Source organism: Polypterus senegalus, chromosome 4, assembly GCF_016835505.1.
Source record: "Polypterus senegalus isolate Bchr_013 chromosome 4, ASM1683550v1, whole genome shotgun sequence".
Taxonomy (NCBI): domain Eukaryota; kingdom Metazoa; phylum Chordata; class Cladistia; order Polypteriformes; family Polypteridae; genus Polypterus; species Polypterus senegalus.
The window spans coordinates 167,179,271-167,205,468 of NC_053157.1; the positions used below are offsets into that span (position 1 = coordinate 167,179,271).

Genomic DNA, 26,198 nt, shown 5'->3' on the forward strand with positions numbered 1-26,198 from the left:
ATGAATATTTAACAGATACGTTTTTTTTTTTTACACTCATCATTATGTGCAAAAATAAATAATAAACTTTTCATAGTGCCGCTTTAGAACCCCAAAAAAAGTTTTTCTATGACAAGAACTGTACTGTATTTGGGAAGTTCGCGGTCATATGCATTAAATCCAGACACTAAATAGTCCAAAAAAAGTCACTTAGGTTTGTTCTCTTCCTTATTGTCCTTGGGCTTAATTTCTAACTGACAATATTCTAAAATGAAAAGAAAAATGATATGTATATACCTATGATCTATTTAACATTATAAAGTCTAAACAACTAATGTATGTCCGGTAATAATGAATATGTTTTGAGATTTTTCAGGTAAGGGAAAGAAAGTTTCAAGGGTAAAGTTGTTCGACTCACTAACCACTGTGCTGGAGAGTGGCAACGTGTTGCATTCGGATTAGAACGTGCAACAGAATTTTACTGTACTCTGTACAACTATTCGTAGGAAAACTTCCTTTTCTCACTGCAGTACAGCAAATGACTTTTCTAAGAACTATTTCAGAGCTCCCGTCATGTCTTGCTAGACTATTTATAGCAGTTATACATCTGGCCAGGAGCACGAGGGCACGTTTTTTGCATACCTAGAATGTATGGTGGTATTTGACACATACTTTTATAACATGTAGACTATGACCTCACTTTGGATGCACTGTGCGTGCGGACTGAATGTGAGGAACACGAGAGCCGAGGACACAAACCAACCAACAACAAAGCCTACTGTACAGATACATGTTTAAATTGGAGTAACTAGCTAAAATTCTTTCACTTAGAGGAAACATTTTTGTCAGTAAAGACATTTTTACATTTTCTTTCAGTACTACTGCAGTTGACAAAATTAAAATATATGCTTTTACTGCCCACTTTATAAAGCATGTCACTTTTCCGTAGTAATGTAAGATTTTTAGGATTTTACTCTTGACAGATAAGCAATGAAATTAGAAGCCTGTAAAACAGTAACAGAACAGCTGCAAAATATGGCGTTTGCGGTTTGTTACAGTGCAGCTCTTCAAATTTTGTGGAATTTTAGATTTCTATAAAGTTGAGCACAGTTATACAAGGAAGTTTACTGTGCTCAAGTATAAAGTTTGATCAACACTGTCATCAAAATATCTAAAGAGGAGACACACCTCTGACCTATACTGCTCAAATAATGAGCAATCTAAAATACAATTATAGCACATATTTCACCTGGTATAAATAAAGCTTATATTCGTCAATATATTAAAACTGAAGCATAAAATGCAAGAAAAAAATGTTATTAATTAACTATGTATAGAGTAACATCAATAATTTTAAAGTGTGATCAATTAAGGCTGCTTTAAACTATATTAATATGTGTTTTTTTTATTATTTTGTCTTCAATCCCACTTAATTTAGTTTAGGGTGATAGATGCAAGGACACAATCCAGAAAAATTAGTTTAAGACAAGAACCTCTCCTGGATGGAACACACACGTAGACACGCGAGCGCACACGGACAGGCGCGCGCACAGACACACACACGTAGACACGCGCACAGACACACACACGTAGACACGCGAGCGCACAGACACAAACACACACACGGACACGCGCGCGCACAGACACACACACTGACACGCACACACACCGGGCTAATTTAGAGCTGCCAATTAACCTAAGATGGAGCATGCAGTGAAAAAAAACAATACAGACCGGGAAGAACATGCAAACTGTACCCAAATAACAACTGTCTAAGGGTCTATACTGAAGTAAGACAAATGTAAGTAAGAATGGAAATGTCCCTCATTTAGATCTGTTTCTAAAATATAATGTTAAAAAATATTCACAGAAATTGTGTACAAACTATGCAATGTTAGGTGTTTGATCATTGTTTTTTTTTTTTTTTTAATAATGACACTGAGGAAACCTTTATTGTACAGTGAAAGACCATTTAATAAAGAATTGCTACATCTGTGAAATATTTTCAGAATGATTTAATTCTACAGAAACAAAGTATGAAAATAAGAAATGAATAAAAAGTGACAGCAAGAAATGTTTCATATAATCAAAACACATTCATAAGACAGACAGAAGATTTACTTTCTAATGTTTATTAAGCTAACAACAACATAGATACAAAATTAAATCAGCATAGGTAACAGCAAAGGACATCTAAAGAAGTCAGACTAAGAATGTTTAGAAATAAAGTGGATCTGCAATTCAATAATGAAAAGTATTAAAGATATGTACATAACACTTTTTAATGTTTTTATTCATCAGTACTTTACAATAGATAAAAAGGTGGCAAAGATAAATTACTACAAAATATAAATATGAGACTATATATATTTATTTTAACAAATATACATAAAATATTTTTCTAAATTAAAATGTTATGCTGCTACTAGCCAGTGGTAATCAATTAGGGTAACTTTGTTTGTTGTTTTTGCATGAATTAAGTATCATCATTGAACTGCATTTTTTGAGGACAGGACAGAAGGAAAAGAATCACTTTATTAAACATACAACATAGTAATAAGTACAAATGCAAGCTCGCTGTAAACATAAAATGAAGTTTTAAAAAGTCAGATTCCAAATGCTAGAATTTTATAATGACTATAAAAATACTTGTAATGTCTTGAAAAATCAATTCACTTTTCATTATTTTTTTAAACCTATTGCCTAAAGCCCCAAGCTAAAACCCCCCTGTTATTCATACAGCACATGCCACTGCCTGCCTGCCTGCTCAACTCAACATAACGTCCTAACGATTCCAAGTGAGAGAAATCGCAGGTCACATCCAAAATAGTATAAGGTGCTAAAACTTGTAAACTATTAACCATTTGTCTTCTCTCAATGTTGATAACACTTGTTCAGGATTCACTTAACATTGATGAATATGTTAAAAAAAAATCTTGGCACAAATCATAATCTACAAAAAAGTTACTGAGTTTTTCTAGTGGTGAATGTAACTTAGAAACAAATGCATATATGAAAGAACACTTGTAGACACCAAGAGTAAACGGCAAACAACTGCATGCCATAATGACACTGATGTGTATGTGCACATCTCCATTTATCAGACCATTATTATCTAACCAACTTATATAAAACCATGGAAATTCCATGATGTAAAAATAGAGCAAAGAATAAAGAAAATTAAAATAATATGGAATACTACATAAATGTAATATTCTCAAAAGTAGCTAAAGTAAATTTTTGCATTTAAAATAAAAAAAAAATACAGATACTATCTTTCCAGACAATATCTTCTTTGCATTTCAAAACAAACCAGCTTTTACAATAATTGGGGGTAATAATAACTGTCTCCAACTGCTTGCCATCTTGAACATTTTTTTCTTTATTAACTGAAAGTTTCACATCAAAACTATCTAGTGTTGAAAATTCTCAGAAAATAAAAAATTTTCACCTGAAATCCATAGAAAACAAATCCAACATTCCACAAAATTAGCTGATAAGGTCTAAAAAATAATCATATATTCAAAAGTTATTTTATCGTTCAAGTACTACAAGCTTTTGTATAGAATACAACAGGGGGGAAAAAAAGCAAAATTGTTAATTTGTCAAGAAACTTCCATCCATCCATTATCCACTTCTTTTTAAAATAGTGATATATCTCATGGAGAACATCAACCATTTAAACAAAATAAAAATTAATGACACACACAGCCAGTAACAGATGGGAATAAATCGGTAATGGACTAAGTGTTAAACTTGATTAGTATTGCTCACACTAAACACTTAAATACAACACAAGAGCAGACTGCCAACTATCCTTCCATAGGGTACGTTTTAGACACGTCAAATGTAAAGCTGCAAAACTTCAAAACAAAAAATCTAAAGCCTTTAAAAGAGAATAGCTACAATAAAATGGGGGATCACCCAGGATAGATTCCCTTTCAGTGAATTATGAAGATGGATATCGCATGGTTGAAGAAATGGAAAAAGAAGTAAAAAGACACATTTGGAATGTCATACACATTGTACACAGTGTCTTTAGAAAGAAAAGAAAACTACATGAAGCAATAATACTGTAGATTGAGATGCCTATACTAGATAGTTGCACATACACATATGGGGATTCAGAAGTATAAAATAAATAAAAATTATGTTAAAACGAATGCATCATATTTTTTTTACAACTCCAATGACATTATACAACAAGCTTATTCTGGTTTTGGGATTTAATCTATTTAACATGTTTAATTGACTTTTGTGGAATAAGGTACATTAGTTTAATTCCTGCATAATTTTCTTATATCAAGAATGATATGTTTTAAGAAAAGCACAAAAAAGTCTTTCGAGTACATTAAAAATTGAAAGCAATATCTTGGCATGTAACATAACTTGTCCACAGAAAGTTATGAATGAAGTCTTTACACCTTAAAACATATCCTTAAGTCTAACCAGAAAACTGACTCTGTACTCTGGAAGAAGTGCTTTGGATGATGTACAATGAGCAGGATGGCATATAGGCTTTAAAGTTCTGTATATTCACTTGCACATTGCCATTTGGCATTGAGCAATAACTTATTAAATAAAATATTTGCCATTTTCTAATAGCTCTAGTTCTAGATATGGAATTTGACATATTTAGAAGATCCTCATTACCCTAAAACTGGATTGAGTAGGTTCAGAAAATGAATAAACACATACTTCATGATTCTTGATTGCTAAATAGGAAAAGAATGTAGGGTGAAGATCATTTTTAAGTTGGTAATTTCAATGCCATTTTTTTTTTTTAACTTTTACTGAAAATGATCCAAAAAGATTGTGGGACAGATGTAGTAAACTGGAATGTGGTGCAATTTGGTCAAAATCCACCATAAAAAAAAAAAAGGTATGGAGTGTGAGGCAGCAAGGGCACGGTCCACAGTCTTACTGTTTTGCAATGATAGCAAAAGGTGATTAAGATCATGTGCTCTGTAAAGCCAGGAATCTTTTTGTAAGACAACTGGAGTAAAAGACTGCATTTTATAAATTAAACAATTTTAACACATATCAATTTTTAATTATATCTCTGATAAAAATCAAAGAGCTTGACTGCAAAACAGTTGACAAGAATTAATTAATGATAACAAAAGTAGCAATGATTTGGAGACTAAGAATATACAGCTATTAAATAATACAATTAAATGATCATATGAATGTATACTTTAAAAACTAACATGGTATTATGTTTTTACATTGGTATTCTGGGAACCACAACATTAACTATGTTTAAATACGTCAAATGAATGCCCAGACCTTACTTGCTAAACAAATTCACAATCTTATAAAAGTTTGGCACCAATTAAAACAAAGCATAGTGTAAAACCATACATGAGACTGACCTTGGCATTGTGTCACTGCAATGATTTCAAGAGTTTCTAGGCTTAGTTATCCAAATGAAATGGTAAGTTGTAGCTATCGTGTGTTTAATTTTTTATGTGGTAAATATTTAAGCAGCAGCACTGTTTTAGACAAGAGTAATGTAACGTGATAAACATTTACAGTTTCAGTCTGAGCTGCTCTACTCTTGGACTTGTTTTCCCTACAGTGTGATTAATACTGATCTCAAACGGGATCAGTGAACACAACGCAGGCAGAACACTTCAACAAAGACCTTTATGAAATAGCATTTGGGTTTTTGACCTGACATGCCTATATGTTTTTCAAATGAATGTTGCAAATTTCTTTTGCTACATCTAATGGAAAACTGTTTAATTATTGATAACTTGGAAATAAAGGTTTGTATTTCTCTATTAGTACATTTGTCCATTCAGTACTTGTGATGTGAAGTTTATAGGAGTAACTGGAATAAAATTAGCTATGACTTTCACAACTCTCTTCACTTTGACAACATGTTTACATAGCTTAATTTTATTGTTGTTTAATCTAATAAATATTTAAGTCTTATTTTAGACATGAACTTGCCATTTATCTTTTCTGTCTCCAAATTAACCATTTTTCAGATGTTACTAAATGTATGCAGTCACTGCATTTTTCAGTAACTACAGAAGTATTATAAGACAGTGCAAATCCGTTCTAAAGCTTCTATGCCTGAATTGTACACAGTTAGCAGACTATAAACATTAATAAAATATTGCTCTAATACAATTCTCTGTGAGGTTGATATGTAAAAATAACGGTCCATCAAGTGGCCTTGACAGCTGTTTGCTTGACACTTATAAAGGAGCACTCGATTTTAGGGACAAATATGAAAACCTACATTTATAGATTATTGTGTGTCCTTGTAAAGTTATGTAGTGTAATTCATAAACGGGACCTCTGGATGAATTCTCCATATAATGAATATTCCATTATAATACAAACAGTTTATTATGTAAATACTGTTAGTGTCTCCCTAACCAAGTTCAGTGTTCCACTGCACTAATACAATGTTTATACACAGGCCTTTCAATGCCTTGCTTAAGTGCTATTTGCAGTACAACAGATCTTATAATAAGTAAACTGAGACTGATAAAAACTTTGCAGTTAAAAAATGTCAATGGTAATTTCTTTTGTTAAATGTGCCTCAGGCACACCTTAGATGAAGAGTTGAGCTGAATTCTTTGAGAATGAAAAAAAAAAAATAATATTACCCAAATGAAAAATATAAACACAGATATTGATGGCCACAAAAAAAAAATAATATTACCCAAATGAAAAATATAAACACAGATATTGATGGCCACAATAAAAACCTAACAGCACTGGCGTGTGCATTTGGGGGTTGTGTAAAGAGCAGGCGAACACTGATCCATTTTTCCACCACTTTTTAGAGTAATACTGTGACAACGAAAAGGGATACAAGCCTCACACTCACACAACCACTTGGCCCAACAAAATGTCTTTTGACTGAAAGTGAAAATCATGTGAACATGGCACAAGTAAAATCAACGCAGAAGGCACTCCAGCTGGGAACTGAACTGGAATAAAAAACATTGAGAAGTGGCATCCTTTCCAAGTGTGCCATCATGCTGGATGGGGATAGGATGGTGTCAGGTCACAAATAATGTAATAAATTAAAAGGACTGTGATAATACAAAGATCAATGGTCAGTTCAGATTTTGCTATTTTTTGTTAATAAAAGTGACTGGGCTGCATTGTCATAGGAAACACTGGTCTAAGGTAGTTACTTATACATGAATACATGAAGATGCATTGGTCTTTTCGATCAAAGGAGCACATTGCACCACGCTTTTTTTTTTTCTCTAATAAACCACTTAGTGTTTACATTTCATTTATAGTTTTACAGGCACTTTGCCTTTTGTAAATGACTTAGTTTACAGACACTATACTGAACTCTTTCCTAAGTATTCTACCCACAAAGTGCTGAGTCCCTAAGTTTCGAACAAGTTTACGAGCAACACTGTTACTGTCATGAGACATGTATACATTGCATAGCAGCAATTACATTATCAGTTTTAAAAGAGAATAACATACTTACTATGTTACAAAGAAATTAATGATTCACAGGACTAGCCTCAAAAAATTTATGAAACTAGAATCTCTAGTTTTAGCCTGACAATTCAACATTACTGTATTTTTCTCAAAGTACATTACGGAAATGTGAGCTTTTATAAAGTGCATTTGCAATAAACAAAGATATTCACAAAACCATAGCAATTTAAGGCAAGACACTCCGCAAAACAGGAAATACATCACACTCCTGAAATACCTGAGCTGGATCTGAAGAAAATATAGGTCTCTTCACAGTTATCACAAGGAGCAGTTGAGTTGGCTTCTGCAAGACTGCATGCATTAGAGGGTGGAGTGGGTGGAGGAGGTGGCAACAATGTGCTGTTGGGGCTGGCGATGTCTCCTTCTCCTACCAAAGTCAAGTCTGCAATATGCTCATCACCAAAAGTCTCTATGACGTCTGTCTGGCAGGCTGAGGGCCGCAACTCTACCCAAGCTGTACTTATTTCTTGCGTATGTGGAATAGGTGACAGCGGTGTGACAAAGAGGGCTCTTTCTTTCTGATCACATTTTTGACTGTTATGTGGAATTAATGCCACCCTGGGTTGACTTGAAGACTGTGCTTTAGATTTACTTAAATCTTTTTCATAGTTCACAGTGGAGTTCATTTCTTTTGAAGGCAAAACTGCATTCAAAGGCCTATCTGTCCCTTCATCTTCTTTGCCTCTTCTATGTTTGGATTTTTGAGACGATGGTGTGGATGATGAAACATCAGGCGTCAAACGTAAAAAATCGGGTAACACCAAGTCTTCCTTTTTCAACAAACCCCGCTGGTCGTTTGCTCTGTTGCTCTGAGCTTTGGACAGTAGTTCGAAGAATTCTGAAATGGAAGAAGAATTCAAGATATAGAGGAAAGAACAGTTACAATTAGAGACTGCAGTGCTAAATCCTGTTTTTCTTTCTTTGGAATATTATTTGCCAAGCTGCATGCACAAAACAGGTTATGCACTGCTTCTTTCAGACTGCTTGTAGACATTGTTTTCAAAAACAAATATTAGTATGCTTAAGCAGTTTAAGATCTGAGAAATATTTCTCAGGGACAGTAAGAAAACAGAAGAGAAAAAAAAAAAGATAATAACTTGTCTGTCAGAGCGCAATCGTTACAAAACACCTGATGTGTTTTCTTTATTGTTTCAATTTTTTAACCTGAAAGAGTTTTTCTCACACTTTAGAACAGTGGATGAAATGAATAACAATCCATTCATTTACCTTCTGCTTCATCTATATTAATTTTTTTCTGCTTTCTTTTGTCCAGTTTATCAACTGATTCTTCTTTTCTCAAAGGCCGTGACTCCCTGGCAGCTTTTCCGTTTTCCCCTCTAGCTTTGACAGAAGATGATTTTCCTGAAGGTTTTTCATTTTCCTAGATTACAACAATGAGAATGCACTAATTAAGTGTTTTGGGGTGGGGGTGCTAAGTCTTCTACGTACCCACCTTATGTACTAGAACAGGTTCTTGTCTATTTTATATTATCTGAACAGTGAAATACGAAGAATAAGGAAATAGTATCTTACAATGCTAGCACCTCAGTATTTACATTCTACAAGAGTTTAAAATTCCTTGGTGGTTTTTTTTTTTTTTTTTCCTATTTTCTAAAAGTAACATTAATGCAAATGAGAAGGTTCTGCCTCCAAAAATCCTATGCTTACTAGTAAGCGTTCTAACAGATTGCCGACAGACAGTATCAGAAGCTGTAGGTAAAGGATAAATGGTTAAACAGTTAAAGCAAGCTGTGCAAGCAAAGTTCACTCAAGATTTTAGCAACATACACTGCAGATGTATAAGCATAAATTAATTTCATAACTTCTTAGTAAGTCACATATTACATACAGATGCTGCCAACGCAAGACACTGAGCTTAATATAAAGAGTGCATAAAACTGACAATGAGCAATGATTACATGGCCCATAAGTACATGTTTATACAAGTAAATTCTTACTGTTGCTGCTGGAGCTCTTGCATTCAAAGATGTTTGACTTGGCTTTGATGAAGCATTCTTTTGTTTATCTGAAAAAAGGTAAATTAAAACAAGATTAAAATTGATTCAAGTTCTTTTCCTAAAGCCAAGGAAACATTGTCTGTTTATCATGTCATTTTTAGGTGCATAGTACAAGAAGACAAAACTTCCCTGCCTAAGGTAGATGAAAGAGCATTCTTTTTGATATATTTGAGTTTAAAGAGTCGAGAGTAAACAGACAAAATCAGCAGGACTTAAATCAAATAAAAACAAAGAACAGAATGGAAACTTCTTAAAATAAGCTTTAATGTTTTGCTTATTTAAAATGTCCCTCCTTCCCATTCACTTTACCACTATCACAACAATCACATTATGTTTCTTTAGGGTATTTACAAAAATCTTGTTCATTATTTGTTCTGATTATAATTTTTTTTCATAACTAGTCAATTGTGCATTAGAGCAATTATGCAGTGAGTTTAATGGATTGGTGAAAAATAACGGAGAAAACCAAACACGGCCTGGATCTTTCACATGCAAGCAAAGCAACAAAGAAAAAAAAAAAAAAAGAATTAAAATTAAGTAATGGGTTCCTTTACAGGCACAAAGTAGGAAGGAGGTGTGGGATTCCAAAACACAAAATTTCTGAATTTATGATCAGAATTACATTAAAATTGAAACCAGCTCAATATATTTATATGCTAAATGAAACCCAACCAAATTTTTCATATATGCCTCTTGCATATCCCTAGCTAATAATTACCACAGAAAAAAGAATTTAATAAACATTGTTTAAACCCATATGCGAAATCATGACCTCAGCTTGCCAAATGGCACTGTATACAGCCTTGCTGGCACACTCTCGGCCACCACCAACTGGAATCAAGTAATCAAATAAGTCCCACTGCCTATTTCTAGTTGAGAGGCCCTTTTTCAGTTTTAAGAATACAGCAATCTGATTCTTTGGATTAAAAAGGCATCCATGTACACACAAAACAAACAAAAAACCTTGAAGTATTTATGCGCCAAACTTATACATACATACAGTGTTCTAATTGTTACACAGGGTGTGAAACTGAAGTATGTTGCCTTTCTTGACAGATAGAGCCCATTCTTTGGCACAAATGTGAAAAAGTACATGAATTAACAAATAATCCACAAAGACTTTTAAAATTATAAACCTACAAAATCTCAGTCATTACTGATTTATATATATACACCTTATATATAAACGCCTATATGTGGTCAAGGTAAGGGCTCCACCACTGAGGCAACAGAAAACTCGCTTAGCCGCTAATACCACAAGCGGGGCCAGCACATCAGAAAAACAAAACCTCAGAGGAAAGACAAAGTCGCTTAGCCGCTAACATTGGCAAAACGGTACCCTTTTTACCTTTCCTCCCGCTGCTAATGCACAAGTGATGCAAGCACGTTGGCAAAACGAATCCTCCAGGAGAGAGATGCCCAATTACCTAACATCTCTACATTTCAGATTTTTTTCTGACGTTTCTAGGACCCCTGACTTATTACAGCACGAGCTTACACAGCTAGTGTGTGTGTGTATATATATATATATTATTTATATATATTTAAATATAGGTTTCATCGATAACTTCACATCCAGCTTTTGAGAGTTTAAATATTCATAAACATCACAGTGTCCACTACTGAAATCGTCACCTGTGAATCTAAGATGTTTAAGAGGCACTGCCGGTTGTCGAACGATGTAAAATATTTGGCCATTTCGGGACACTTGAAAGCGACAACCGAACAATTCAGTGGCAGCCATCAACTCACATGCAGAACCATAGGTGAAGGGCTTAAGAATTTCACTCTTATAGTGCTCCTGTGTAGTATAATTATCTCCTGTACCGTCATCAGTCCACACCTTGAACCTGTCCCAGTCATTCAATACATAAGACACAATGTTCCTCCGGATATCAAGAGTGAGCCTGATATGGCCGTGCAATATGTAACAAAGAGAACGGAAAAGGCAGGTGCCATCTCCGGGCATGGAAACCACTCGGTAAGTGACAGTTTTTATGATCGATGGTGATCACCTCGATAGACATGTTAATGGGGGTACGGATGGAACGATAAAGGAAATGGGTACCTGAACAATGTAAAGTAACTCTAAAATACCTACACAATAACTATAATCGTAATAAACTAACAATAAAACAGCAGATAAGCCGTGGATTAAATAAAAAGGCTGCAGTTATCAGCAGGGAGACGTGAATCCCGTGGTGAAGCAAGGAAGGGAATGTAGAGACCGGACCGACAGACGGCCTTATATAGGCAGGCAGCCAACAACGTGGGAGGCGTTGGGATGGGGAACACAGTGACCGAGCTGAAGGCTATGGATGTATATATGCACGTAAGTAGGATTCAGTTAACGTTGGGAATCCGCATACCAAATTTCTTGAAAATGGGCCCATAAGTAACAAAGACCATTGGAAAGTTCAATATGGGGGCCGACAGTGGCGTCATACCACTGAAATAAGTACGTACATTGGTTTCGGTTAGCGCAGGGAAGCCGCCTACCAAATTTCGTGAAGATGAGGCCATAAATACGAAAGTTCAACATGGCGGACATTGTCGACTGTTATGACCGCTACGCGTAGAATTTCGAAATAAAAACTGCTTAACTTTTGTAAGTAAGCTGTAAGGAACGAGCCTGCCAAATTTCAGCCTTCTACCTACACGGGAAGTTGGAGAATTAGTGACGTTGGAAAGTTCAATATGGCAGCCAACAGTGGCGTCATACGACCGAAATAAGTACGTACATTGGTTATGGTTAGCGCAGGGAAGCCACCTACCAAATTTCGTGAAGATGGGGTCCAACTTCTACCTACACGGGAAGTTGGAAAATTAGTGACATTGGAATAAGCACAGTCCTTTACCCGCGAATATTTAGTGGCAGCGTGTCTATTGGATTGCCGCGGACGGACGGCCTTATATGGGCAGGCAGTCAATTATGTGGGAGGTGTGCTGATGGAGGACACAACTCCGCCTCACACAGCGACCGAGCTGCAGGCTATGGCCATATATATATGTACGTAAGTAGGTTCCAGTTATGACCGTTACACGTAGAATTTCTAAATGAAACCTGCTTAACTTTTATAAGTAAACTGTAAGGAATGTGCCTGCCAAATTTCAGTCTTCTACCTACACGGGAAGTTGGAGAATTAGTGATGAGTCAGTGAGTGAGTGACTGAGTGCTTTGCCTTTTATTAGTATAGATAGAGAAGGCAGGTCTAGTCTCAAGACTTCATTCAGAATAGGACCTGTTAGGAGCCGTGGCACTGGCAATCGTCCTCCTTTAATTCCCATCTTCAAATTAGAACAACCCGCTGCTCAGAATTACCGCTGTGGCAGAGGTGGTCTGGATCAGGAGAGTGTGAGGAAGAGCAGATCAAAGCCAGGTGTTAAATGTTAACATTGTACGACAAGCATGGTATGCGGTAACCATGATCCTTCAGAGGACAACCAATTACTTTGCCCTTGGTTCATTGTTTACTAGACGCAACAGAGCAGCTATGGAACGTTCCTTGCGTTGCTGCCATTCAAGATGGTGAATCACTGCCGGCCTGGTCACAATACTATACGTATTTTCCCCATATTTGTAATAACGAAATTTCTTTAATAAAAAAATATTTTTATGGCGTCATGAGTTTCGTTATAATGAGATTACACCTATATACACACTATATATACTGTGTATGTGTGTATGTATATATATATATATATTTATTTAATGGCATACGGCTGGGGGTGGTACCCAGCCGGGATGCCCAGGAGGACCGGAGGAGGGCTTGCGCCTCCTCCAGACCACGAGGGGGCGTCCGCCCTGGTTGCTTTGGAGACCACAGGTAGAGAGCTTGGAAGCTCAACCCCGTAGGGGCCCGTGGTCACCGCCAGGGGACGCCCCGATGCCTTTGGAGACCTGGACCTCAGCACTTCCGCCACACCCGGAAGTGCTGGTTATGAGGAGCAGGGACACCCGGAGTGCTTCCGGGAATGCAGCCAGTGAAAGATTGCCGGAACACACCTGGGGGACTATAAAAGGGGCCGCTTCCCTTCATTCAGGGATTAAGTCGGGTGGAAGAGGATGAGGTCTGGGGAAGGAAAGAGGAGGCCTGAAGAGAGGAAATGCATTGTGTGTTGGCCTGAAGAGAGGAAATGCATTGTGTGTTGGCCTGGACTTTTGGGGTGATTGTTGCTGCAGCACTGGGTTGTGCACTTTAATATTTGTTTGTATATATATATATATATATATATATATATATATATATATATATATATATATATATATATATATATACACACACAGGATTAACAAAAAAAAAAAAAACAGGAACAAAAATTACACTTGTGTTAATGAACTTGATGTAAATAAATCCACGCTTCTGTTTGTAGCTCTTACCTTTGCCGGTAATCTGATCTGACACTTCCAAAACAACTCTTAGTCCATCTAAACAAGAAATGGGCACACCAAGATCCAAAGGTTCTTTCTCTCCACTCTATAAAAAATGTCAGAAAGTGTTACACTAAAGAGTTTCACTTTTAACTTTAAAACAATTAACACAGACACATGTCACAAACTTAGTTTTTATAATGTCACAGTAAACCATGTTCTACTCTAAAGATGTTAACGGAACCATACTAATGCATAAATTGACTCTGTTATTAAGAAAAACTAGGGGGCTCTGCCTCCTGCTCGCTTCGTAAGCCCCACCCCCTGCCTGTCTCTGCCACTCGCGTTGTGAAGGAGGTGGCTGAACGCACGCTTTGGAGATGCCTATGGATCACCTGCTTGCTTACTGCTTCCTGTTGTGTTGAGTGTTCTGCTTTTCGTGCTGCACGTCAATCATTTCAAAGCCTATACAGCAGTTTTCCTCGCTTCACTTGCCCCACCCCCTGGGCGCACACCACACCTACACACCAGCCACTTCGCATGTTAGCAGCTCGTATTATAAAGGGGGGGGAATGGTTGTTGGGAATTGGGGGATGAACGCGTGCTAAGAAAAGGCGGACCGATCAGCTGCTGGCTTGCTGCATGTTCTGCTTGTTGCTGTGCCTCAGAGACCAGAGTTCGATTCTCCACTGGAGAGAAAATGTTATTTTTTTTTTCTTCTTTTTAACCTTCGCCGCTCTGCCTGCCTGAACTCCCTGTCTATCTATATAGTATAACTGTAACAGTAATTTTATTATTATATAGCAGCTTCCCTGTCTGCCTATCATATAGTGCCTTTCCTTCCTATCTATCTATATATCTATCCCCTTAGCTGTTTTTTATACATCTATCATACAGTGCCTATGGGGTGCCAAACAGGCAATTACAATGATTTTCGGAATATATAAAGTCATTCCTGAATATATAAAGTCAGCATCAGAATATGAGTTAGAATGTATAAAGTCATTACCGAATATATAAAATAAGCATTGGAATATATAAAATCATTCCTGAATATATAAAGTCAAAGTCGGAATATATAGTCATTCCTGAATATATAAATTTAAAGTCAGATTATATTGATATTGATTGAAACGACTCAGGCACATTTTTAGTAAACTTAATGAGTTCCGAATACAATGTAATGAACTAAGTTAACCAAAACATCTTCAGAAAAATATAAAAAAAAAAACAAAAAAACACTGTTCGGTTAATTTATTCAAAATGATGCATGTGCCCTGCATTTTGAACACTATTATCTATTTATTCTTTTTGTATGGGCGCATTTTTGGATGAACCTCACAAGCCCGATCAACTGAGTGGCTTCTGTCGAAGTTTACCTTTCACTAGTACGAGTGAAATGACAAACACGGAAATTTTATATATTCGGGAATGATTTTATATATGCTTGTCTAACACCTCAGAATCTTCACAGATACTATTCAGCTTCCCAAGGACCTGAAGACAGTTTGACACTTCCAATTCTATGTTTGATGCCCCCGGACAGTGTGCACCCTTTACATTGTGCTTTATGACCATGTCCCACCTATCTCTACCTATCTGATCTGGAATCTCTTCCCACGCCATCTGGTGTACACTATCTCTCTAAAGGACACCTAGGCCAGGTCCAACAATACTACTACTATAATGCAGCTCAGCCAACTCCTCCTTCAGTTCAGTAACCCTGAGCTTGAGGTGCTGGATCAGCTGGCATCTCCTGCAGATGTAGCCCTCACAGAAGATTGTCTCCTCCAAGCAGTCATCTAAAAACCCCAACATCCAACAGGACTAGCATTGCGCTTTACTTTTCTCTGTCTGCGTTCCTATGCACTAATCTTATTCCTTACTTTAAAGCTCTTCACTCACACCATTGCTTTATATTAACGAACCCTTATGCTGATGCTCTCTTAACTGCCTTACTTTCCTGACAGCTAAGATCTGTTCAATTTAGACAAACTTGCGTAGAGAATATTCACTGCTAGTTAATTTCTTACTGTCTTGTCTTCTCCTACAGCCACTTGTGCCTAAATGGTGTCTTAAGGAGGGCCACAATGCTGAACCTTTCTCTTTACCGCTTTGAAGTCAGCCACTGCCTTTGTCTTTTTTTTTTTCTAGCCCTCACTAAGGAATCATTGCTTGTGTTACTTACAACTATTCTTCCCTAAGAAGGCAGTTATTTACTTACATAGCATACCGATGTCAGCTACTGATGCTTACTGACCTGCCTTGCCAATGCTAGTTTGAATACAAATAACAAGAATAAGTACACATAGCAAGTAATTTTAACAAACACACCCCCAAACACCCAGCTGCTTTTGCTCCTTTGTAGGTGAAAAGGCAAAAAACTCTTCTAAAGGTGAAAAAGCTTTTAAAAAATTCTGCACCGCTCCTTAGCAGCAACCAAAACAAGTTTTAGGAGCAAAATGTAATTTTTAAATTATTCTCACATTACAGAAAACAACAACTCTCAGAGATTTTCAACTGCTTCTCTCTTATTTGCAAAGATGACACCAGTATGTCTCCAAAACACCCACGTTTGTCATCTCTGTGCATTGCATTAGCTGTGGAAACAGTCTTAATGGCACAAGCTCTGGATGCAGACAGAATGAGAGATGCACTAGGTAAGTGCTGGGAGGCTTAAAAATGTCAGTGGATGCTGGGAGGCTTAAAATGTCAGTGGATGAGACATTATCATCAATGCAACTCTGAAGTAAACACAAAAAAATGAAGACTAAAGGTCTACCCTGTAGATGCTATAATGGATAGACAGGCATCTGGACTGGGATGAAGAAAAACATCTTAAGTGGCCAGAAGGCTATAACAGAAGGACAGCATGAATGGAGGTACATCCTGGGCAGGGAAATGTCTGATCCTAATTCCACTCAGAAACAAAGACTAATGAATGGATTAGGGGAGTTCATCGACCAAGGATGATTCATCCCCCAGTATGATAGGTGGCAGTGCTTCTCTGGCATGGTCCCAGGTTGGATAGGAGCAGTGTTGTGTGGGAGCTGTAGTACTTAAGAGTAGCCCTGTTGGGGTCTTTGGGTGCCACCAGAGACTGCTGCCAGTAGCAGACTTCCGTGTTTTGGAGAGCTTCCCGATGACCCGGGGGTGCTTTCACCATGCTATGCTATGGCATGGGATGTACTCCCGAGTCCAGCATAAAAGCTGCCACCTCAGAATTATCAGAGTCAGAGTCGTGAGGCAGCAAACAAAGCTCACCTTGAGGAGAGAAAGGAGGGGGAGAGGATTGCTTATTGAAACATGGTTGTGGTTAAGGTACGATGAAGGAACCTTTATTGGAACCCGGAACTGTGTTAGGTCCAAATGTGTCTGGTTATAACACACTACAAATTTTCAGGGTGTCTCTGGCAATAGAAAAGATGATGTGTGTGGGTGTCACATAGTGATCTGGTAGTTTTTTTTTTTTTTTTTTTTAATTTATTTATTAATTTTATTACAATCAATACATAGCAATCAAGTTTTTACAAAAAAAAAAAGAATTATGCTAAGAACAGATCGATCCCCACCCTTGAGAGAGAGAGCAAGCCAAACGGTATAAAATTTAAGGCTTTTAAAAATACCTAAATCAACAAATTCTCTGTGCTTTATAAAATCATTTCAAAATATTACTGATTAGATCCTGCCATGTTTTGAAAAAAGTCTGCACAGATCCTCTAACTGAGTATTTGATTTTTTCCAATTTTAAATAATATAACACATCAGTTTCCCACTGACTTAAAAGAGGAGAGTTTGGGTTCTTCCAGTTTAGCAGAATAAGTCTGCGTGCCAACAGTGTAGTAAATGCAATCACAATTTGTTTGTCTTTCTCCACTTTAAGCCCTCTGGAAGAACCCCAAACACAGCTGTTAATGGGTTAGGAGGGATTGTGAGTCCAAGACTGTCTGAGAGGTAATTAAAAATTTTTGTCCAGAATAATGTTAATTTGGAGCAGGCCCAGAACATGTGACCTAGTGAGGCTGGGGCTTGGTTGCAACGTTCGCAGGTTGGATCATGTCCTGGAAACATTTTGGAGAGTTTTAGTTGAGACAGATGTGCTCGATATATAATTTTAAGTTGTATAATTGTATGCTTTGCGCATATGGAGCTCGAGTGAATTCTCTGCATTGCTACTTTCCACTCCTTTTCTGATATATTAATTGAGAGATCTTTTTCCCAGTGTACTCTTGGATCTTTGAAAGGAAGGGATTGTAAAAGGATTTTATATATTGCAGAGATGGAGTCTAACTCCTTGAAATTGAGCAATAATCTTTCCAGCGTGGATGAGGGTGCAAGATGAGGAAAATCTGGAAGGTTCTGTTTAACAAAGTTCCTGATTTGAAGATAGTGAAAGAAATTTGTAGCTGGAATGTTAAATTTGGAATGTAATTGTTCATAGGATGCAAAGACGTTGTCTATATAAAGATCTCTAAGCAAGTTAATTCCAAATTTTTCCAGATATTAAAACTGCATATGTTTGTGAGGGTTGAAAGAGGTGGTTCTTTTGCAGAGGTGCCACAGAAAGAAGCTTCTCTGTCTTAAAATGCTTTCTACATTGGTTCCAGATTCTAAGTGAGTGGAGCACAATTGGGTTATTAGTGTATTGCCGATAACGTGTGTTTATTGGAGCACAAAGCAAGGAATACAAAGAAGTACTGCAGGATTTTACTTCTATTGCAGTCCATGCCTGTATATGTTCTTCTATTTGTGTCCAGGTTCTTATCGCCTGTATATTTGCCGCCCAGTAATAAAACTGGAAGTTAGGTAGAGCCATGCCGCCTTCTGCCTTTTGTCTTTGTAGGGTCGCTCTTTTGATGCGTGGATGTTTAGAATTCCAAATAAATGAGGTTATTGTTGAATCTAATTGCTTAAAGAATGATTTATTAATGTATATTGGTATGTTTTGAAATAAAAAAAGGAGCTTAGGAAGAATATTCATCTTAACAGTGTTAATTCTTCCAGCTAGTGTGAGATGAAGGGTTGACCATCTATGCAAGTCTTGTTTAATTTTTTCCATGCAGACGACGAAATTTTGTTGATAAAGAGCTTTATGTTTACTTGTGATGTTTACCCCGAGGTATTTAAACTGTTCTGCAATGATAAAAGGAAGGGTGTCTAATCTAATATTACAGGCTTGCGAATTCACCGGAAAGAGTACACTTTTATTCAGATTAATTCTGAGACCAGAGAGCTTTTGAAATTCTGTGAGTGCTGCTAAGACTGCAGGCACAGAATTTTCTGGGGTGATCTGGTAGTTCTAATGAGAGATTTCAGTAATTTTATGGCAAATAATGGGGATACCTGGAGAGCTGTAATTGGGAATAATGTTTTTTAAAATTTCAATCTGGGTGGTGTAATTTTACTAGATTTCCATACTAATCACTGATTGTTCATAACAAAAACTATGTGCAAATACATGGGAACTGGAAGAAGAGTACTTTGGGCCAAATGTCAATGATTGACAAAAAGAACATGGAGGCCCAAAGTTTAGAGGAGGTGAAGTGGAGGTATCTAGTGGGATGCTTTAGTTCGGCCCAGCTTTAACCTGTGGCTGTGAGTATGTCACAGATCTAGAGAGAGATACAGAGATACTAGGTTTCAAATACCCTTGTTGAAGACCCTAATGGCAGTGGCATCTGCAAGAAGATAAAAGGTAGTTGATTTTTGTTATAGCATGAACTCTTGGGACACTTTTTCATTAATAAATTATACACATTTGGTGTACTGTACATTTACTGACTTACCTGTAATGATCTGAATTAAACTTTTCTGCAAAGAAGAGGGAGATAAAATTTCTAAAATGATGTGAAACACGGGTACTGAGTTGCAGGAAGTGGCTGATTGCAGTTATTGTCTGTAACATTGACATGTCTTGTTAAGAACAGATTCTAAAGTCAAATTTGGGTAAACTGGATGTATAGTATGTCTTGGTTAAACTTGAATATAGTCAACAAAATAACAAGAAGCTTCATTACAAAAAAAAATACATTTCTCACTGATAAAAAGTGAAAACAGAATAGTAGGGGAAAACAGTCACTTACAATTTTTGCCACAAGGTCTTCTAAATGTAAGCCATACTTGGCTACAACTGGTCGAAGAACTTCTGTAACTGGTTTCGTAGGTTTGGCTTTCAATCCAACAGAACGATTGATGGGCACAAGATCCAACCTGCAAAATTAAAACTAATACTAAGAAGGCAACATTTTCTTTTGCATAAAATCTTTTATTCTGAAAACTGTACTTGATATACTGAATACTGTACTAGATATAATTCATAATATAATTTACGCCAGTTACACTCATTTTATGCATTTAACATTATGCATTGTGGGCAGATTAGTGGTGGATATTTAGCTTGCTGTAGTCCTGAACTAAAAAACTGGGATGGTAGATGGATGAATTATGCATTTTATTTTTTTAAGCAGCAGCAAGTGAAACAGTGTAATGGCGGAAGACCTTAACAAGGCATTATGTATACATACACATTGTGCTGAACACTAGGATCAGATAACATTATTTTAATTTTCGACTTCTCTTCTGGTCTTGTATTAGTTTATTAAATTATCTATATATATAATTCACTAAGGCAAGACAACCATGGAAAGCACGGCAGAAGGGGCGTGGATTCACTGAGCAGCCGGATACAATTGGACAAGACAGACACCTATGGCGCATGCAGGAAGGAGCCACGCCCACCAACTCCTGGCCCCTCCGAGCCACGTTGACTGTTCATAGAGGCATGTTTCTCGCGGAGGTGAATCGCCATATGCAGCGTGTAAAGCGGTTTGCGAGGGGTATCTCATGGGATCCTAAAAAAAAACTTTACAACTGAGGTTAAAACACAATGAAGTAAGCAGTCTTTAAAAACCGAGTTTTCAGTTACGATGCACAACCGCGTGCACCATAGCAAACTGTTTTACACGCTAAATACAGCAATTCGCATCCGCAACAAACGTGCGTCTTCTTAGATGCTCCTGCAGGAACACGACAAAAACCAAGTGAGTCACAGGTGCATCTGGACTGTGCAAAGACGACAACTACTCAAGTGACGAGTTGGAGGTGAGCACAAGAGCGATGGCGGTCCACCAGTTTTCAGTCACTGACGATTGTGTGTTCGTTCGTTCCGTGCATTGTTACAATGTTCCTTTCTTGCTGATTTATTACATTACCGAATTTTCAAATGTCAATTTTCTCCCTGTGCTTAAAAATCTTTAAAAAAACTGGCCTGATTATGCGGCGTATGGTACGCCGCGGGTTGGCTAGTTATTCATAATTCAGTATGGCTTGTCACCTTCAATAATTCATCAAAGGATCCGGAGTACATTTTTTAACCTACTGATGCACAAAACACAAAAGTATGTAAACAATTATAACATGCAATTTAATTTGTAACTAACTTCTTTTTCTTTCAACTGATACCATTTGGGGTTGCCACAGCGGATCATCTTTTTCCATATTAATTTGTAATTAACTAATGTTAAAAATGTAAATGTATTTTGTAGAGCACTGTGATATTTCAGATATACAAGGTATTTTTAATGAAATAAAGTTAAAATAAAGCACAGGAGAATTCTGCATATTCTGTTATACAAAAACAGTTCTGGTTTTCAACATAAAAAAAAAATCAAAAGTCGAAAGAAATATATATAAATGACATAAATGTTAATAAACTCATTTACCTGAACAAAGTGCGTTTTTCTAATCTCAAGTCCCTTGAACTTAGGGTCATGCTGTCTTGATCCAGCACAAGAGGCTGGAAAATAAAAAGAAAATATAACCCTAGAAATTACATTTTTATTGCATATTAAAGTGGTTTATAGGAACAAGTTTTCACAAATGCTAATGTTCACAAACGTATGCAGTTAATGAGAGGAAAGAACATTATACTGAAGTGGCCAAAATCTACTTTGCATTTTGAACTTATTTTTAGTGCTTTTACCTTCTCGCCTCCAACTAAGAAAAGGTCTACGGCAGCCATGTTGATGCAAAGCTTCTCACAAAGACCTGACAGCATCTCCCTGATAGATAATCCAGGGCGGGTGGGCACTGCACAGACTGAGCCATCTGGTAGATTTATAGAGCAGTACTTCTGTGACTTATCCTTCTCAGGCAGGAGCATTTGGCTGACATCACACTTTAGACGATTAAGAAAATAGTGCATAATTAGCATTATAATACAAATCTTACACAGACAGCAGCAGCTCTACTTCTTTCATTTCATTTTAATCTTTTTAAACTATAACTTTCTTATTAAGTAGAAAATTCTTACTAAATATTGAAGTGTAGAAAGTATCTAAAGTCTAAAATACAGCAAACAAATGAGAGTCTTCCTATTGCTGACCGCAACTGAACAAAAATCCTGGCCTACAGTATTACTGGGAAAACTGGATTTTGACTATAAAAAAACAGTAGAAGATACAGCCAGAAGCTCAAGAGAATATTTGTTTATGGGAATATGTTTTTTTCAAATCATAGGCAAATGGAAACAATTTTAAATGTTACACTTACAATCATATTGTGAATATATCTTAATAACAACAGTTACTTTCAGATGCTCAGGTACAACAACAGAACAAAATCAAACTTTCCATTGATACACAATTCTCGCATGATGGATCAAGGTTCTGCAGACTTAAATAGCAATCAGCAAGTGCAAATAAGGTGTCCTGCCTAAAGCCACCACAATGCACAGTAAACTCTAAATGGGTGCATAATCATCACATATGGGCACAAAACTGACTTACTTGTTTTAATAAAAATTGTACATTCTTAGAAGGTTTTTGGGCCCAAATAAAACTGTGTCAAAGAAAAAAAATATCAGTCATCCTGCTTCTGTATGTGTACACTGTATATTTGAAATCATACAGCAGTGAAGTGGAAAGAAAATAAAAATGTAGAATCCGAATGCTGAAGCATTTAGCACATACTGTAAAAAAATATTTTTCAAGTGTTAAGAGTTTACAGAGTAATTCCCACATTTGTGAGTACTTAGAACTGCCTATTAAATTAAGTAATGTCCATCATTAACCAACAAAAAATGTAACACCCTCTTACTGCTATGAAAGAGTAACATTGCCAGTTTAAAATTTATGTTCATGGAAACATAGTGACCACTTATTGGAAATATCAGTGGTGCTAAGCCAAGTATTTTTTAAGAAACTAAATTTCACAAATATTTTTGAGTTTAAGGGAGAGTTGAGAATATTGTTCACAGACATTACCAGGAAAAATAAAAAGCTGATCCGTAGTTTAGATAAGCTACCTGCATTATGTCTTCCATTAAAAATTACCAGTTAAAGATCAATGCTGACCAAGGAGTTTACAGCTGCTAAACATTGCATTTCAAGGAATACCTCACCCAAACAAATATATTTTTAATGTTACTTAGCGCTATGTAATTTGTAGTGATGGTTTAGAAAAATGTTTAATCTTGTGTTTTCATGCTAAAAAGAGATATGAAAGATTCTGACAGAATACAAGTTTATGGTCACCAGTGTTGGGACAACAGCAAATAACGTCAAAATGTCCATGAAAAAATCTCACATCTATTGTGTCATATAATCCACATGTGAAGTCATCCATTTGCATGCTTCCAAAATTTTAAAAACATCTATTTTGTACTAAAATATTGTTTGGATTTTGATATTGCTTGCTACATGGGGTAACGTATAGAAAAAAAATATCATTGGGTGTGATTTTCCTTTAATAATGCCAGCGATTTTATATATGGTGTTTAGAGCTGAAATCTGAATGATTTGATATAATGAACATGCTATTAAAATTCTCTTTAAGAAAACTATGGGCTTATATTTAGAATATAAAATTCACATGTGCTTTATCTAATGACAGTAGTATGGATGTGAAATGCTAGTCTGCTATCAGTAAGTTAATTTTGAACCACAATTTTACTTGAAGATTATTGATCATAGATACAGCATTATGTCCTGAAATGACCAATTACATATTATAGTATTGGATGGGAATTATCTATCAGATGAGGTACATGTTGAAAAACAATTCTAATCTTTGTCTAAATCACCACCTTAAGCTGACAAACTGCACAATCAAATATTTCACAGATATTTACTGACCAACCGTCATTAACAAAATACTTTTCAGGATATTATTGATGCAATGTACATGTAAAATGTAATTCTTTCATCTGGAAATACTAACCTCATTCCTACTTAGTGAAACTGGGTTTGCCAAATCCAAGCTAGCTCCAGAAGAAGAAGAACCTTGAGATTCACGTCGACCATTACTGCTTGAGAAATCTATAAACAATGACAGCAACCAAATAAATTTAAATTTGTGAAAAACAAATGAATTATTCTTAAAATACCTACATGGTCAGGACTTCTTTTTAAGACATACATATGTTAAAGTCAAAGGTCTGGAACAATCCAAATATTTTAAGATGTCTAATATAGGATGGATCTAACAGATACCAATTTACATTAGATCAATGTGAGTGTTAGGTAATGAACACCCCTCCACCTCCACCATCAATCTTGAATTCAACTCAATAATTTCAAATGGGTCATAAGACCATGTTTAAAATTTCAAAAGAGATTCAATGTTAAATTATTTTTTTTGATTATGAAGTTTAACCCATTAAAGTTACTTTATGGGGACTGATTTAAAAAAAAAAAAACAAAAAAAAAACAAACATTGTTTTTGATATTGGCAGGGATAAGTGATGCCACGGGCAAAAGATGAGAGCTGTTAAAAAAATTAAAGAAACAGGAACGTTGATGACCAAAAATGAAGTGGATGGCCAAGAACAGCAATAAATAGAAAGTCATTAAATGTGATATTGGCCACATTTGCTAAAAGCTCTCAGAAAAGAACAAGTACCACGGGAATGTTGGTTCAGTCAAAGCTCCATCATGCGTGTACTCAATCAACACTACAACACTTGCTTGGAGATGATCCAGGTACATGTGCAGAGTTCTGTGAATGGAATCTAAGGCACTTACTTTGTTGGGCCAATATTCACATAGGGGAATTTGAATGGTGACATTTATCGGAATGTGTTGCAGGTGACCATCATGTCTTCCTTGTTAAATGAAGAAGGAAAGTTTTCAGAGTTCTTCAAACGAGATGCTGTGGTGTAGCTGTATATACATGGCTGGATATGCAGTTTCCCAGCCACAAGATTAGCTGGAGTGAACCAAATGAGTGGTTGGCTAGGTCCCCCGATTTAATTCTACCTTGATGTTCAATCCTGGAGAAATTTAAAAAGGATGGTGTATTCAACAAAGATTCAGAATTTATACCAGTTGAATGCATGCTCTCACTGAAACTTGTCATAGTATCCAAAAAGATCTTCAATTTGTTTAAGATGACCTGGATAAACACCTGCAACTGGGGCAGCACATTGAACACATTCTGTAAAATAGTCTCAGTTTATGCTTGCATCACTCTTAGCATATTTTCTTAATGTGTGCAATGTGATACGTAAATGTCAAAACCAATTATAGCTGGACAATGGGGCAAGATAGTTCACAATGTACTGTATTTGACTATTTCATCATAGAAATCAAATGTAACTATTATTAAGAAAAGAAAAACAACAAGGTTGTTGACTTTTTGCAAACGGAAAGCACAATTGTATCTTTTCTACAAATTAAAATATATTTTTATTCTCAATAAAAAAGGTGCAAAAAAAGAAAAAAACTTTCTGTTCAGACTTTTCTGAACTTCCTTTGTAATTAGTTTTTACATTTGCAGCCCTCATTCTTCTTCTCTGTGGTCTCCCCAAGGCCTTCACATCACTTACAGGGACCTTTCCTTAAACTCAACTTTTTTTTTTCTAACAGCCCTCACTGCTTTTCCCTATACTACCTTTGTACCTTACTTTACTTTTTCTTTTTTGTCTCTTCTTACCTCTACTGTAAGGACAGACATGACTGGCTCCAACCAATTTAGTGCCCTTTTCAAAGTTATGCTGTGGGGCCCAGGCTAGCGCAATACAAGCATATATCGTGACAGTCCAACTATTGAGGTGCAGCTGCGCCTTAAAACTTTTGCAGATGACCCAAAAAAAGACAATGTCAGCTCTTGAGCTTCTGCGTGCACCAGCTGCCACTAAATTTAGGGTGTGGACAGCACATGGCACAAAGAAAGCTCAGCAGTCTGGCATGCACACCTTTGTGCTTCCCCTTCGTTTTGAACCCATTATCAAATGATTGCCCTCTACAATTATCAAACTGAATATTTATTTCCTCAAATCTATCCAGGACAAGAGAAGACAAAATTTCTCCTTTTGTCTCTGTTGCTGGAATGAATACTACAAA

The 26,198-nt window shown here is 36.4% G+C and overlaps 1 protein-coding gene across 5 annotated transcripts in view; it reads right to left on the reverse strand.

Annotated features, from left to right (window-relative positions):
* The window catches only part of rgs12b (regulator of G protein signaling 12b), a 233,183-nt gene that overhangs the window by 31,580 nt on the left and 175,405 nt on the right, over positions 1–26,198 (reverse strand). For 4 of the 5 annotated variants that reach the window (XM_039751636.1, XM_039751635.1, XM_039751633.1 and 1 more), the window contains 8 exons: positions 24,076–24,173; positions 21,839–22,033; positions 21,579–21,652; positions 19,941–20,067; positions 13,867–13,963; positions 9,426–9,493; positions 8,695–8,848; positions 7,685–8,305 (listed from right to left, as the gene is read on the reverse strand). In XM_039751636.1, coding sequence (XP_039607570.1) covers positions 7,685–8,305; positions 8,695–8,848; positions 9,426–9,493; positions 13,867–13,963; positions 19,941–20,067; positions 21,579–21,652; positions 21,839–22,033; positions 24,076–24,173 — 1,434 coding nt within the window. Of the gene's footprint in view, positions 1–7,684; positions 8,306–8,694; positions 8,849–9,425; positions 9,494–13,866; positions 13,964–19,940; positions 20,068–21,578; positions 21,653–21,838; positions 22,034–24,075; positions 24,174–26,198 lie in introns of those variants that run through there. The other variant, XM_039751637.1, reaches the window with a different exon arrangement.